This window comes from Magallana gigas, chromosome 9 (genome assembly GCF_963853765.1).
Source record: "Magallana gigas chromosome 9, xbMagGiga1.1, whole genome shotgun sequence".
In the NCBI taxonomy this organism is placed as follows: Eukaryota; Metazoa; Mollusca; class Bivalvia; order Ostreida; family Ostreidae; genus Magallana; species Magallana gigas.
The window spans coordinates 20,133,019-20,149,776 of NC_088861.1; the positions used below are offsets into that span (position 1 = coordinate 20,133,019).

Consider the following 16,758-nt stretch of genomic DNA (forward strand, 5'->3'; position numbering starts at 1 on the left):
TCCAGGGCTGTATATTTCAATTGAAATAGCGTCAATTTCACACAACACAGGAGATCTTGGCGAACACCTTTCCAACCTGTACAGTCTATGAATATAGATGAGCTTCTTTTAGTCTCATGTAACTGCAACTCCAGACCTTAATTGCAAAACTTTAATGTGATATTTATTTGTTGTACTGAGTTACAAATGATTGATTACCAATCGACTAAAACAGATGTAAACAAATTTCGAATTTTAATTTGTTTAAACACCCCCGCTTCTAGTCTTAATTAAACGATTTCAACAATATAGAACAAGTTTTAATTAAACGATTTCAACAATATAGAACAAGTTTTATAGTCAGAAGATACTCAACAATAAAATGAAATCAGCAAAGTGTGGCTTATAACAAATATAAATCAAAAGGAAATCAGATAATGCAATCTGCTGATTCTATAAAATTGTATTACGTTTTAATTGTTATGTAGATATAATTATTTGAACAGTTTCAATGGTGTGCATTAAATGACAATCCCATTTCCACATAACAAAGCTAAAACCTTTGACTGGAATAATACAGCCGAACGTTTTAAATCCCTAAGCTACCTTTATTTATCATATATCATTAAATAAAAGCGGGGGGAATTGCAGATAGACAATCGGTATAGATAGAGAAAGGGACAGTCATGCCTACTCCGGAGTAAAAGGAAGAGAGAGCAAGAGAGAGAGGGGAAAAATCTTTTGATATTTCGTAGCGGGATGTCGTTGAAGACTGTGCCTTGTGTTGTGGCGGTCGTCCTGATTTTCACCACCTTTCCGTACTACAGTGGATTTCCAGCATGTCCGTTTAACCAAACTGATGCAGTCGGAGTAAAACTTGATGTATTCCCTGTGAAATTTTTTCACCGAGTCGGACCAAACGATTGTTATGAGAAATGCCAAGTTCACGGTGATTGTCTATCTGTAAATTATCATCGGATAAATAACTACTGCGAGTTACTTAACCAGAAGAAAAGCGAAACGAACATCTTTACACCTAATCCTAATTTTGATTACATGGAACTGGAAACTATAGTGAGTATCTTTTAAAAAAATCTATGAAAATTAGATGAATAAGTTAAAAGTATTGGTCATTAAGATTTTTTATGTTAACTAAAGTACTTTAATCGATCGTTCTGGTGTGTTACCCTGTTCTTTCAATGAATAAAACTGAATAAAATTGGGGGGGGGGGGGGGGGGGGTTAGTATAATAAACACTATCTATATGAAGAAAGTAGGCAGATCAGACAAAGCTCGTTCATATATCACGTGGCTTTATTTATTGTCAAATTCTCTCGAGTTGAGAGAAAACTTACAAAGGGAATCCGTTATTAGTAAAACTTACATAAAATAAAGGTGAAGACCTCGTAAGTTGTTAGAACTTATGTCTAATCATCTGTTTATGTATGTTATATATATACAATAAAATATGTTCAAATCAAATACAAATAATTAAAAAGAATAATCTTACCGTGACCAGGCTACGCTCAGGTCACAGTAAGTTAAACCGGGTCCGTAAGACATCTGTCATTTTAACAATAGAACAATCTAACAAATAATGTATTCACATAAATCAAGGTAAATGACATATGGTAAATCACATCGAACACGCTTACCGAAATCTATGTCACGCGACACGAGGGTGTAGACGAGTAATGAAACCGAGTGGAATAAGACAGGTTATTGTAGGTTTGTTTGTGTATGGCAAATTACAGAATAAAATTCCCCGACCCTGGAATATAATAAAATACAATAAATACAAAAATGATAACTCTTGATGCAAATTCTGCATGCATGACCTTGTATTGAATTTATGATAAAATTAAACAAAACAATTTTCCAAAGTTTAAAAGCAAATTCAAATTAACAATAAACTTTCTTATTAGCTTTTTATAAATATGCTCAACTCAAAGAAAGTTTCTGTTTAACACAAACTGAATAAATTTCAAATAACAAATAACTCATGCAAATCAATTGAACTACATGAACAAAACATATAACCAAGTTATGCATATAAACTCAAATTCTTTTCTCAACATTATTTCAAATGTAGCAATAGTTCTGTCCAATATACTTATATTTTTCAACAATGAGATGAAAATATATTCATATAAACAGACATATCTATGGAACGCCTCAACTGCCTTATGTAGATAATCTTCATAATATGATGATACTTCAACATTACATGCTGATACTTTAACATTACATGATGATACTTTAACATTACATGGTGATACTTCAACATTACATGCTGATACTTTAACATTACATGATGGTACTTTAACATTACATGGTGATACTTTAACATTACATGCTGATACTTTAACATTACATGGTGATACTTCAACATTACATGCTGATACTTTAACATTACATGATGGTACTTTAACATTACATGCTGATACTTTAACATTACATGCTGATACTTTAACATTACATGATGGTACTTTAACATTACATGCTGATTCTTTAACATTACATGATGGTACTTTAACATTACATGCTGATACTTTAACATTACATGCTGATACTTTAACATTACATGCTGATACTTCATTATATGAAGTATCATCATATTATGAAGATTACCTACATGAGGCAGTTGAGGCGTTCCATACATATCATATATATCATACCTCCCATGGGGTGCGAAGGTCATGGAAACTTCTACCAGTTACATGTAGGTTGTGTGTAAGTGTATGTCAAAACTAAATGTGAAAGAAATATGATTTTGACATGTATGGATATTTATATTTAAGCATTATAAAACTGTAAAATTTTTAATTACAATGTATAATGCACTCACACTCGTTCTCCTAGCTTTTAAACTTATTAAGAAAAACACAATTATTTACACCTGATAAACCTAATTTGAAGATTATTACTTTAATTACTATGACTGCATTCATACAAATATAAACTCACATAAGCCATTCACTCTCCTCTAATTCTATCTTAAACATTCCAACATTCATTCAAAGTGGGAAAAGAAGTGGAAATAGATAAATGAATAATTAAACAAATTGTAAACCCAATTACACTGTAATACACTAAAAGAACTAACCTTCTAAGTGCAGGAAAATACTTCAAAGATGAATAAAATATAGAACAACTTCAAAATTCTAATATGGCAGTTAAAACCGCATGGCTAGCCTCTTAGCATGAAATTCAGGAGTCAGAAATGAACAAATACAAGTACCCCTATAAACCAATCACATGACCAGATCTAAGTGACCACTCAAATAAATGCTATAAATAGAGTCTACAGGTGTACTCCAAAGAGGAGTAACCAATGTAAATAAAAATAAACACTAAATATCAAATTAAATTAATTCAACTAAATAATTTATTTATTCACCACTGATAAATCATTTTCTGTTATGTAATTAAATGAATCGAAGTCTGCAATAGTAAAATTCCTAAAAAGTAACAAATAGATTAGAACATGTCAATAATAATGAAGAAATCAATATTCTGAAATTTAATTGTTAAAAACCTATAAAATTTCACTCTACTACAGTAACATTATGAAAGAAAAAGGGAGTCCACACCGGGTGAACAGCATCAGTATATAATCAGAAAGACGTAATGGACTTTTGCATATTTGATGAAGTTACACATGAACGCAATGGGGTACATATTTGACAAAATACATGTACATTTACCAGCTGTAGGGGGGAAATGTACCTAAATGGGCTCGTGTACTTTAAAGGCTTTCAAATGTGGGATGGAGCTAAAAGTCTGCGGAGATTCAATGTTTACAGTGTAACCTAAACATAGATCAATAATGATTTATATATATCTACCATTTGATTGGGTTTTTTCTTGGGTAAAAAAGAGATTTTATTAGAGGACACATATCAAAGATTTAGTACATGCAAAATAAAAAGAGATATTTATTTAAAAAAAAGGAAATTCGCCAATTTACTGGCATATTTTGCATCATCCTTCAGGCCCTTGGGCGGGGCCAATTTAACTACGGTATTTAGTTTAATTGATTTAATCTTAGAGAACCTTTGTTTCTACGTTCATATGTATAATAGTACAAAATTTGATTCATGGTTACACTGCGTATCCATGTACCACTCTACCTGAGCTGATGGCCCTTGCGTCAGTAGCTCAAACCAAAGGTTGGGGCCATAAAGTGAAAAGTATTAAATCTTCTGAGAGTCTTCTTTTTCACTTGCACATATAATTGAAATAATTAAAATGCATAGTAATGATGTCCATACCAAATTGTGAAATTAATGACCCCTGGGTCCTGACGGTTCTATCTGAGAGCTATCATGGTACACAGGTGACCGCAAAGGCACCCTCATTATTATAATGCAATCTTTCGGATATTGTAAAATCTGTAATGATCAAACTGGCCTTCGGATTATTATTTTCCCCAATGAGGGGTTCAAAGTTCCACATGGAATTACAACTATTTTAACAGGAGCTTGGACTTTGGGTAGATGTGTCAACAGCAATATGATGTAGGCCTGTCTATTTCATTGCTAGCCACAGAGCCATGGCTCTTTGAAATCAACAAGATTTGTCTGGCTTTTAAGCTAAGACTATGCAATCGGTGCATATTTTGCCTGAAACCGCGTCATTTTTAATTTGTTTTGACGCAGAGAATACATAGCTACATGTACGCCCTACGGAAAGTCCAAGGTATTGTTAAGATGGTTCTATGTCCAACAATACTTTTTTAGAACATCTCAATAAATACAATTTGTGATGCATTGTATTACTACTAAAGGATTTTAAAACGCATTAAAAATATATTTCAACTTCTCCCATTGCTATTCAATACATCTGATGCCTGTTATCAAATCAATTTAAACAACATTTTATCATAGAAAACATTAATAGATAAGACAGCATTAATTACATTTATGTTCTGTGTTATCATTATTCTATCATTTAATATTCACAAAATAACCCCGCTTAAATCAGCTCAAAGCATGTAATTTGTCTACATATTGTACATGTATTGTAGATATATAAGAAAACCTTTATTTTTAATTCATTAAGGAAGCTGGAAGATCAACAAATTAACCATCAGATTTATTAAAACTTTGATGTATGATATCTTTTAATTTGGCAAAGTTATCTTTGATAAAGAAAACACTAAACATGATAGCTTAAAATTGAGCATGTTTCTATAACTATATACAGAACTCTTCGTCTCGCGGAGGTAAATATAGCCTATAAATGGCCACAACTACCCAGCTCCTTTGAGATTCCCACTTTGTTAACACGCGTTTTAGGTAAAGCTCTCTGATTTGATGATTCCATCCATATTTTTTGCGTTTCAGGTTGATCAAAGTGACAAACACTGTGGCGGGGTTACCTGTGATCGTTTTTCCACCTGTGTTTTCACTGTCTCCAATAGCATCTGTATTGTAACAGGTAATGGTTAATTGAATGATTCCATACAATTTTAGCAATGATATATTGAGAGATACAACAATAATTTTCGTCACTTTCATTGGTTGTGAGTACTTTATGTGACATTCGTCTTTTTCCGATATCAACGCTAAGGCGCGCCCGTAGAATATATATTATTTACATATCTATGAATATTTTCTAGGTAAAAACATGCTAAGTAGTTTCCGTACTATCTGCCCTTGGTGAAAAGTCATCAAAACTATTTACCGGCGGCATTTAATTTTCTTAGTTCATAATGCGATAATGAAAGCAGGGATAGCTTGATTTGTAATTAATGCATTTTTAAATATTTTAAAATATAGATTATTTTGACGTCATAATGTACACTTCCTAAGCATTTTGTTCTAAACGAAGTTTTTGACAGCGATAACTGTGATGCGAGTGATTATAACAATTATAGACTTGATTGTACGGTCAATATATTGTTCCCGTTTTGCACACATTTGATAATTGGGTATAGAACAATGGGTGTGAATTGTGTTGTGATAGCAATTATAGTCTGCTTTCAGTCAAAGATTTTTACCTGGATTTTTACCTGTGTTTTATCAGCGCCTTTACTATGAAACAAGAAGAATATAGATATTTTGTTGTGTTTTAGGTCTAATAACTTATAACTATCACCATTTTTTATGTAATAAAAAAAGATAATGATATGTTTTATAGTCTTAAATTTCCACTCACTGATCATCTTCACAACGTCAAGACGCTGTGAAAATGATGGGGTACTCCGTGTCTCTTTTTACAACTTGATTGCAAAATATGTAAAAAGCATGTTTATAATTGGTTGATTGGTATCAACAGAAAGAATATTATGAAAGGAAATAGATCTTTATCAAAAAATATTTCAATCTTTGCAATTGAAGTAGCGGCTTTGACAGTAGTTCTTATGACATCACCGCTTTAGTATATATTGCGGGTCACTTTCTGATTTTTTTCAAATCAGTAGCTAAATACACGAAGCACAAAAATGTTAAGAAGGTTGAACATGGTTTGAACATATTTTATTGTATAAACATATACAAAATGGTTCGAACACAAGTTCTTACAACTTACGAGGTTCTTACCAAGTATAATAATTTACAACTGTATAGTAGTTTAGAATGGAAAGTACTTAGAAATGGATATTACTAATATAGTTAAGTTATTGAACAAACATACATGTATAAACAGATCTGTTGAATTTGGTTTAGGCAGTAAAATTGAAATTACAAGAATCTGCCACAATCTCTTATAAATCTTTGATCAGCTAAAAAAATATGTTGGTTTAAATTGACACTCAGAGATTCATCTCCCCACAAAAGTAAATGACAATTAATAATATTAATTTGATTTAAGTTCAAAAGGTTTGAAAACAATTCATTTCGTGCATTGGTATAATTTTTACAACCAAAAAACAAATGATAAGAATCTTCTGGTAATTCGCATTGGCTATTAGGGCTTTCCAAAATATTTTTTCTGAAAAGGTCGAAGTTTAAGATACAGTTATGTCTAAGTTTTGAACATGCATGAATTAGGTCTACATTTGATCTCTTTACAGTTTTTGAAGCATATAAAATTGCCGATTTATCGTCATACAGTTTGTATATTTTCTTTGATTATTCAAGCAACAGCATGAATGAGAAATATTTAGCAGCGTTTTCAAAAGACACCTTTCCTCCATTTATGTCAGCAAAAGCAATAATTTAATATTAAAATATATTTTCTCTTTAAACTTGTGCATGCATTTCCTATAGACAGCAAGTTAAACAAAAGCATTACATATCCAACAATTTTTGCAATAATCTCTTTTGTTTAAATAAAATAATAAAAAATTGTTCATGTACAAATTGGTGTTAAAATTAAATTCAAGACATGCGTGTCAATTGTTATGTAAATGTGCTTTTATGCATTTTATATTGTAACATAAAATAAATGTAAATATCAAAAAAGGAGTAGATATGTTTTATTTATTTTATTGTCAATTTGCCCTCACAGGGACTGTGATATAGACTATAGCAATTAAGCAATTATCTCCCCTGGTTAGATTCCCAATTCAATTCAATTCAATTTATTCTCTCAAACCATTATCATACAATGGTACATGAGGTACAATAACATATTTACATTAAATTGTGATGTCAAGGGTCTAATAAATTATATATAAATTGTAATACAACATAGTATTACATGTGTTAGTAAGCATAGGTACGTAAGAGAAAAAAAAATAGTAATAATACAAAAAGTGGTAGAAAAAAATAGATCATCATATAAAAATTTAATACAATGTTTCATTGGTGTTCAATACGCGGAGAGTAATAATAATAATAAATGCTAATATAGTTTGGGCTGGACAGCAGACTTGCTCTTGGATATTCAATATAAAAGAGATTATTTTTTCAATGTTTTGATGTTCGTTGTCATCAGCAGTTCCCTAAATTTTAATGTACTTGGTTTTTGAAAATACTTGGTACGTAGGAATTGCTTACGTAAAGTTAAGAAAAATTTACACTCAAGAATAAAATGGTATTCGTCCGCTAATTTACCACTATTACAGAGTGTGCAGCTTCTGTCATTTACAGGAATTCCATACCATCTACCGGTTTCAATCGGTAAACGGTGATTTGCTGTTCTGAATTTATTAACAGTGGTTTCCAAATTTTTTTAGTAAGAATGCTTGAGTATTTTTCAAAACCAAACTTTTGTTTGTAAATTTATATATTTGACCTTTAGATGAATTATCTATATCTTTTGCCCATTTCTGAATAAACTGGTCCTGCAATCTTTGTTTGATGGCGGCAGAAATCCACTTATCATTAACTATTGCAGTACATTGTTCAGTCCAGATATTAGAGAACCCACATGAGTCTAAAATATGTCGTATAAAATCAGTCCATGGATTTACACAGTCATTATTATACATATATTGGTTTGCTAAATATTTGTAAACAGTAAACACAATCTTATTATCTTGACCTTGGATCATTTTTGTCCAATAATAAATCATTCGAGAATATACAGTGACGTATAAAGGATAACGACCTGTTTCGCACACATTTTTTCGATACCTAATTTTCAAATGTGTGCAAAACGGGAACAAACCATTAAACCCTCCGTCAATATCATTTTCTGTGTCTTCGGTCGATATCACCCGACATAGGTCCATACAACCACATATCGGCTTACAATGAAGTCGATAATTGTATGATATCCAGTGAGTAAAAGAATGCATGTTTTTATGTAAAGGAGGCCCAACTCAACGTTCAGAACTTGCAGTATATTTTAATAAAAAACTGTCTCCATTAAAAAAAAAAATTCGATATTTTGGATCTAACTGTACGAAGTTGAATATTCTCTGTTCGATAGATGACGCATCTAAACACAAATTAAGTAATGTACTTCTTTTTGCAGAATGTTTTGCACCATACCCTGCTTTACACAATGGTCACCTGAGTGTGCGGACGTTTTCACCAATAACTGCTACCTATGCCTGTAATAGTGGATACACAGGAGTAGGGCCGGTAAACAAGATTACCTGTCCACCTGGAGGAACCTGGTCGGCCATGAGCTACACATGTTACCCTCCAGGTAACAACATTATTTTTTTTGTATTAAGTCTTCTGACTGATTTGATCCTAGTTGTAAACATATACATGTACATGTATGTAACAGTTCTTCCTGCGTTTCTTCGTACATATAGAATGTTAACTCGAAATATATTAAAGGGGCATGGTCACGATTTTTGTCAAAAATTATTTCTCCAATTATAATGTTACAATGCTTCAGTAAGGCATTTTTAATATGCAACATGCAACCAAAATTTGAGTGTCATTTGTTGAGTTATAAGCGAGTTACAGAGCTTACAATTCTTTGCTATGTAAAGAAAGCATTTGTTTACATTTTGAATGTTGAAGTGAAAATTACAGATTTAGACCAAAAGTAATGTGTTAAACGTTAGGAACTGTTTATTTATGCTTAAAATGAATAAGAAGATAGACAAATCAGTTTGAAAAAGATTTTTACTGGTATATTTAACATATGTAAACAAAAACAGGGCACGAGCCTTGTTTACATGATAAAGAGTGGTGAGCCCTGTATCTTGCTTATAACTCTACGACTAACTCTCAAAACTCATTTGATCGTTAGAAGTGCATTTTTAAAGCATTGTAAATAATAAAAACAGAAAAATAAAATTTGACCAAAATCGTGACCATGCCCCTTTAACACACAGTACGTTTGATACCTTCTTTATCTAACGGGAAGTTATTGTAATTCACAGCTATATAAAGGCTTGCAGGACTAAAATCTACTCGAAGCAGATCTATACTATGTCCCGACTTTTTGCCTCCACCACTTTTCGCTATAGATCTTTGATACTTTCCCTTTTATCGATTTCAATTGTATTTCTTTCACGGGTATTTGTATTATTTTTTATTAAAAATCATCAAAAAGTAATGTGATTGATGCAATGAATTGGGGCAGACAATAAAAAGGTTATCGATTGGTCGAAAACTTCAGCAACCGAAAAAATACCCCGAACAACACGGAATAAACATAATGATTTCAGACTCAAATTCATATAGTCACTGGTTAGGCTGTTTCCATTATCTAACGTTCTTCTGTATATGAACGATGATTTAGTTAATATTATTTACTTTATACGTTGAATATATAAATTTGTTATAAGTAAGATCATGTAGATATAAACAATAAGATGTTATCTTTGAAGATTTATGCGGTTATGAAGGTAGCGATCATTGCAGAATCATATAATAAAGACATGTTATTGTTTCAATGAACATTAAGCCAGTGGTAACCGTATCGATCAGGAGACTACAAAAGCGAAGATAGTTAAAATGTATCTATCTGTGTCACAAAGGGAACATCATGGTATAAAAATTCAATTTGTACATCGTTTGAAACTCCATTTAAAGATATCGATCGGTTAGTCGAGTGACGTCATCGTTGTTTTACGGTAAACAGTAAATTGAAAATACGAATTGACTGTCATTGGAAAATCAAGAAATTCACAAACAGGTTTTGATCTTTAATTTCATTTTCAATCCAAAAGTTGCATTATATACATAAAGTTTACTATATATACATATATGTACCCTTTCATACCGTACCTATAATAGCTATAAACATGACAAAGTAGATTCCATGGCTAACTATTGATCTATAGAAACGTCAACTATCTTTAAAACAAACGAATCAATTGACCCAGCTTTTTTGGATAGAAATATAACTCGATAAAATGTTTTCTTAGGTAAAATTGATCAAGCGAAACTTGCATGAGTATAAATGTTCTAGAAATCGTCGAAAGGAAAAAAAGTATGTTGACCAATATAATTATGTTCCTATCTTTTCAATTGCCACGAATTCGAATGTAACGTTAAAAAGCATTCTGTTCTCAATAAAATTCTTACTTCTTCCTTACGCCAATAAACCATGAAATTATTTAGACGAGCTTTTAATGTTTGATTTCTTTAATCGACTTTTTTTCCCTATCAATTTTTCTACATCAGTTTAGAAATCATTAATTTTATATTAATGATTTTATATTTCTTACAAAAATTCTAGTAAATGCAAGACATGCTTGATCATTATTATGATTATTTCGTGCAGTCAATTTTTCTTAGGTCGCTGTAGGTTTCGACCGATCGACAAACGGGGCGTGTAGATTTCAGTCCTGTCAGTTTCCTGTCTGTTTCAGTCACTGTTGGTTTCAACCAGTCGATAAACGAGGCGTTTAAATTTCAGTCTAGCCGTTTCTATGGTGGCATATCTCTGCCCCTTGTGTGCAAGTTATTTTTCTATTAATTATGTGGACATGCAAGATAAATATGTTGACATGCAAGATAGTTATGTCAACATGCAACATAACTATGTTGACATGCAAGAAAACTGCAATCAAATAAAAAATCTCAAATATCGCCCACATGTGACATTCAAGATGCTAGATACGCTACCTATTGATGTCAACATGCAACTTCTTTATGTTAACATGCAACTTCTTTATGTCGACATGCAACTTATTTATGTCGACATGCAACTTAGTTATGTTAACATGCAACTTCTTTATGTCGACATGCAACTAATTTATGTCGACATGCAACTTAGTTATGTTAACATGCGACTAAGTATGTTGACATACAACTTATAAGTTGCATGTCAACATATTTATCTCCCATGCTAACATAACTAAGTTGCATGTCAACATATTCATCTCGCATGTCAACATAAGTAAGTTGCATGTTGACATAAATAAGTTGCATGTTGACATAAATAAGTTGCATGTTGACATATATAAGTTGCATGTCAGCATATTTATCTTGCATGTTAACATAAATAAGTTGCATGTCGACATAAAAAGGTAGCATCTAGCATCTTGGATGTCACAAGTGGGCGATATTTGAGAATTATTGAGATTTTGTATAATTCTTATCTGATTGCAATTTTCTTGCATGTCAACATAGTTATGTTGCATGTTGACATAATTATCTTGCATGTCAACATGTTTATCTTGCATGTCGACATATATGATGGAAAAATAACTTGCACACAAGGGGCAGAGATATGCCACCATACGTTTCTATAGAGCTATGAATTAACTACACGTTTCCGTAATAAATGAACGAATCATACTCATTGGAAGATAATATAATGAAATATAGAGCCTACAATGAAAAAAAAAATCATCGTTATATGTAAACAAAGCTCAGGTCGTGGGTTATTTACATTTTGAATTTTCTAGGTTTAGAAGTAAAATTGATCTGACAATTGTTAGGAACTTTTTATCTATGTTCAAAAAAATATCAGCAGATTGAAAAATCAGCTTGAAAAAGAACTTTTTACGGTATATTGAATAACCAATGTAACAAAAACATGGCACAATTGTTACAACGCACTTTGAAAAATAACGCACATTGAATTTTTTTTTTCAAACTCCGTTAATTTTGGGACCACTTTGGTCCCAAATTTAACGCACTTTGAAAATTTGTTCAAAGTGCGTAATGTTTTTTTAAAGTGCGTTGCCACACATGATCCTTGTTTACCTGACACAGATCTGTAAGCTCTGTATCTTGCAATATAACTCTACAACTAATACTCAAATTTTGGCTGCATCACTAAAGCATTGTAAACAATTAAAATAAAAAAAATCAAATTTGGTCAACAAAAATCGTGACCATGCCTCTTTCAAACAAAATGAGCCTAAAGAGGGTAAGTGAATAACCATTCAGGACATTTATCTATTTGACGTTTGAATTACGTAAGATTTAAAGAGAGAATAAACATATATTACCCTAATAATTGGGGTTAGTGATTCATCTTAAATAGGATCTACAACCATCAAAATAGTAGGATATCCCGTGTTTCGTAGTAGGTACGTGCAAGCGTTTCGTAGCTGCAGGACTGTAGCTCCCGGTCTGAAAAAATTCGTATGGACGACCTGGGAGCTACAGTGCCTCCCATAGTAAAAAACAGCAATTTACTGCGCACAAAAAAAATGCGCTAGTTTTGGACCGATTAATCTCATTTACGATCACATTCTGTACAAATATTTGATCCCAAAAAAATCCTCGGACATTTTATTACAGATATCGTCACTTCACTTGCCTCTGATATTTTTTTAAACACCATCAGCAGCCCTGTAAATTAAAGTGGTGCAAGTTTGTTTACATTTAAAAATGGCGACTCTCGATCTCGACGTAAATTAACATACTTCATTTTCCGAGGTCGGTTATCATTTTTAAGAGAAAGTCTGAGGCAAATAAAGTGACGATTTCAGTAGTAAATTGACTGAATAATTTAATGGACAGAATTTGTGTGAAAATAAGGTTAATAAGTCCAAAACTAGCGCAATTTTTTGTGCACCGTAAATTGCAGATTTTTCCTATGGTAGGCACTGTAGCTCCCAGGTCGTCCATCCGAATTTTGTCAGACCGGGAGCTACAGTCCTGCAGCTAAGCGTTTTGATGACACTGACTCTTGTACTTCTCTATTTTTAGTTCATGGTGGCTGGGGTGGATGGAATAACTGGGGAAACTGTCCAGTCACTTGTGGAGGGGGATATCATTCCCGTCAACGGTCGTGCAATAACCCCTCACCAAAATACGGCGGAAATAATTGCGGGGGAAAATCAAACGAAACCGTGGCATGTAACACGGACGGCTGTCCAACTCCCTCTTCCAGTTAACAGAAGCCTTTATGGACAAGTTTCAATTGAAAACTCTAAATTATCCGGAAACTTTTATCCGTATCAAAAATTTGACTTTCATACAGACATTTTTCATTATAATTCTAATGTTAGTATTCCCTAATGCCACACAACAATATGTTTGGCGTAGTTGATCCACGGAGAACTACCATTCAATTACACAGGGAGTTCGAGCAACCAATACTTTTTTCTTCCAACTCAAACCCAACTTGTTTATTTATACCATTTTATCCATCGTAGGCAAATTTGCAATACTAGTAACTTTGTAAAATGCATGGATATCATCTAAACATTTCATTTTATTTCAATTAATTTATACAGTTTTAAAGAAAAATAACAATTTTAGAATGACAAAATACTTTGAGGCTGAGTATCATAGAATCTAAGGAGAAAAAAATATTTACAGATTAAGAAAAATCCACAAAGAAACAAAAAAATAAGAATTACAAACACCCCCCCCCCTCCTGAACACAAAATAAACAACAATCCAGTTTCCAAAAACAACAGTTTTTAACCGGGTTTTCCAACGGAAAAATCCGGTTTTTTAAAATGGTGGAAATGGCAGGCGGGCGGGCGGCTGCCAAAAGGGTACCCTCATTGTACGAATAACTCCTCCTACAGTTTTCAAGATAGGAAGTTATTTTTTTTTTTAGATCAATTGAACACATATCAGAGGTGTGCATATTGCTAGGATTTTGATTTTTGATAATTTATGAAAAGAACCCCAGCTTTTGAACTTAGTCATTTTTTGGCAAAATATTGCATATAGGGTACTTCATTTCACAGGATACGGTTGTACCCCTATTTTGAGACGGCCCCTCAGAAGGTCGATTTTCGTGAAACTTCGCAGATAAACTAGAAATGGTGTAAATGATATATGGTTTAATAATAAAGAGTTTCGCTATTGTAGTTTTTCCGCAAAAAACCCGAACCGGCCTCATTTAGCTTGCCGCTGGCATATTACCTAAAAATTGGACATTCAACAGCATCTCGTAGTTGGTTTGCTCAGCGTGATTATACATGGTCTACTGTGCTAAAAAAAATCGAGATGTGAGAAATGGTGTGCACTTTTGGGAAGCAAGAGGGTTTGCATGACAACAAATTGTTAAAAAATGAATAAAGTCGGTACGTGATCAATTCTACAATACATGTATTAAGCTATTCAGGCTTTATCGGGTTTGATCACGTGTTCGACTGTTATGGTCATTCCATGAAAGTGAAAGAATGAATCTCTTTTTTGAATAAGTGATGATAGAAGCGACTTTATGAAATATAAAAAATGTTTTTCTGAATATTCTTCTTTGACAGTTGCATTAAATGCTTAAAAATCAATTTTTCTCTCCAATTAAAAAATGGTTCAAAACCATTCAGATTGAATATTAGTGATATTGAGTCTGTACACAAAATATGTTAATCAATATTTGATATAGATAATATTATATGTTTGATTCATGATTATTTCAAATGTAGATAGACATCATAGGAGAAAGTATGACATCCCAGCATATATCAGCAAACCCTTTTTATACAGTGATTCAAACAAAATACACCTTGATTTTTCAAATGAGAGTAAAGAAAAACAAAAACCCTTGTTGGTGTTAAAAGCTTGGACAGGTTTTTTTTATAGTAATGGATGGCACATTATCGATGGTTTTGTAGACCAAGTAATATAAACTTCGCACTTGTTTGTGTCCATTTAATGGATAAAAAAAATGAAATCTATGAACCTTAGTAAAATAGATGATATATATATGAAATACTTAAGCAGATCGGGCAAGAAATTATTTATCACCAAACTCTACAGTCATTAAAAATACAGCAGGCAAATAATGTTTTCACAGAAATGAATGTTAATGACATATAAAGTCACGTCGAACACGCTAATTGAAATTTTTAAAAGCTTTTAAAATGTGGGGCGGAGCTTCATGTAAAAATGTACTGGGATTGAATGTAAACACTGTTCGCCTACCATAAACTTAATAAATTTAAATTATGATGCATATCTTCCTTGCTGTTTCTTTTTATCTTTGATTAAAAAAAGGATTCTATAGTGGTACGTATATCAAATATTAAGTACATGCAAAATAAAGGAGAACTCCCAAAATTATTGGTTTTGCTTTAGTTTTCTATGGTCGAATGTCACACCATTCTTTTAACAGAAGCTGTCGTGCTCTATTCATGGCCTTCAGTGTTGATTACTGGATATGTATAGATTATTAATCACCGTCATAAAAGTCAATTTGACATACGGTTATTGAAATTTCATTAAAATGGACTCGCCGATTCTTTTGATAGATTTACTGATTACGTTTATAGGATATAGTCTGACTCATTAAATTGTTATTTTTGCTATAGTTCAGTTTATTCACTCAGACCAAATAATTTGGTATAAGAGGAACATATATATAATACATACAAATACAAATCATCAGAGGTGCAGACAAACAGGTACATTTTCATACAGGGAAAAAATATAAATAAAAAAGAACAGACTATAGAATCACTACTTATATTAGATTTTAGTATAAAGGATTACTACATGTAGGAATCATTACTACATGTAAAACAGCAATCAGTGACGTATACACCTTCAATATACGCATACATTCTTGTTACGATGAAACAACATTGTTATGTCCAAAACCAATTTAATTCATTAAATATATTGATTTCCAATCATAGCGTTACTAAAGCGAGGAACTGACTCGGTTTATCAGTATTAAGACAATGAATAGTTGTCAAAACAAGACAGTATAAAAGTCTATCAAATGAAACAGAAATCAATGCAATTAAGGAAAACACCCTCATCCTCTCCGAGAACTCGAGTGATGAATTTTTGAGGATAAATTAGAACCTCAAATTATTAAGTTAATTATAATCAACTTTATTTATGTTTCTTCTGACAGTTTGTAGTTACATAATTAAGTGCATGTATTTTGTATACTATTAAAAATATGGATCATATCTTAAACAATTGAAATATCCTTTTTAAGTAATTCAATTGACTAGCCAGTAGGAATTTTATACATCATTAATTAAATTGATAATGTCTTTCAATCTCAAAGCTGTTCTTAAATAAAAGTTTTTGAGTAAATCAGTCT

General features: G+C 32.1%; 1 protein-coding gene across 1 annotated transcript; it reads left to right on the forward strand.

Moving 5' to 3' along the window:
• Positions 1 to 613: 613 nt before the first annotated feature.
• LOC117691761 (coadhesin) lies at positions 614 to 16,005 on the forward strand. Its single transcript, XM_034478454.2, has 4 exons — positions 614 to 1,053; positions 5,328 to 5,421; positions 8,848 to 9,024; positions 13,449 to 16,005. Exons 1-4 carry the CDS (start codon positions 739 to 741, stop codon positions 13,634 to 13,636), a joined length of 774 nt encoding a protein of 257 aa, XP_034334345.2. The 5' UTR covers positions 614 to 738; the 3' UTR covers positions 13,637 to 16,005.
• Positions 16,006 to 16,758: the final 753 nt, after the last annotated feature.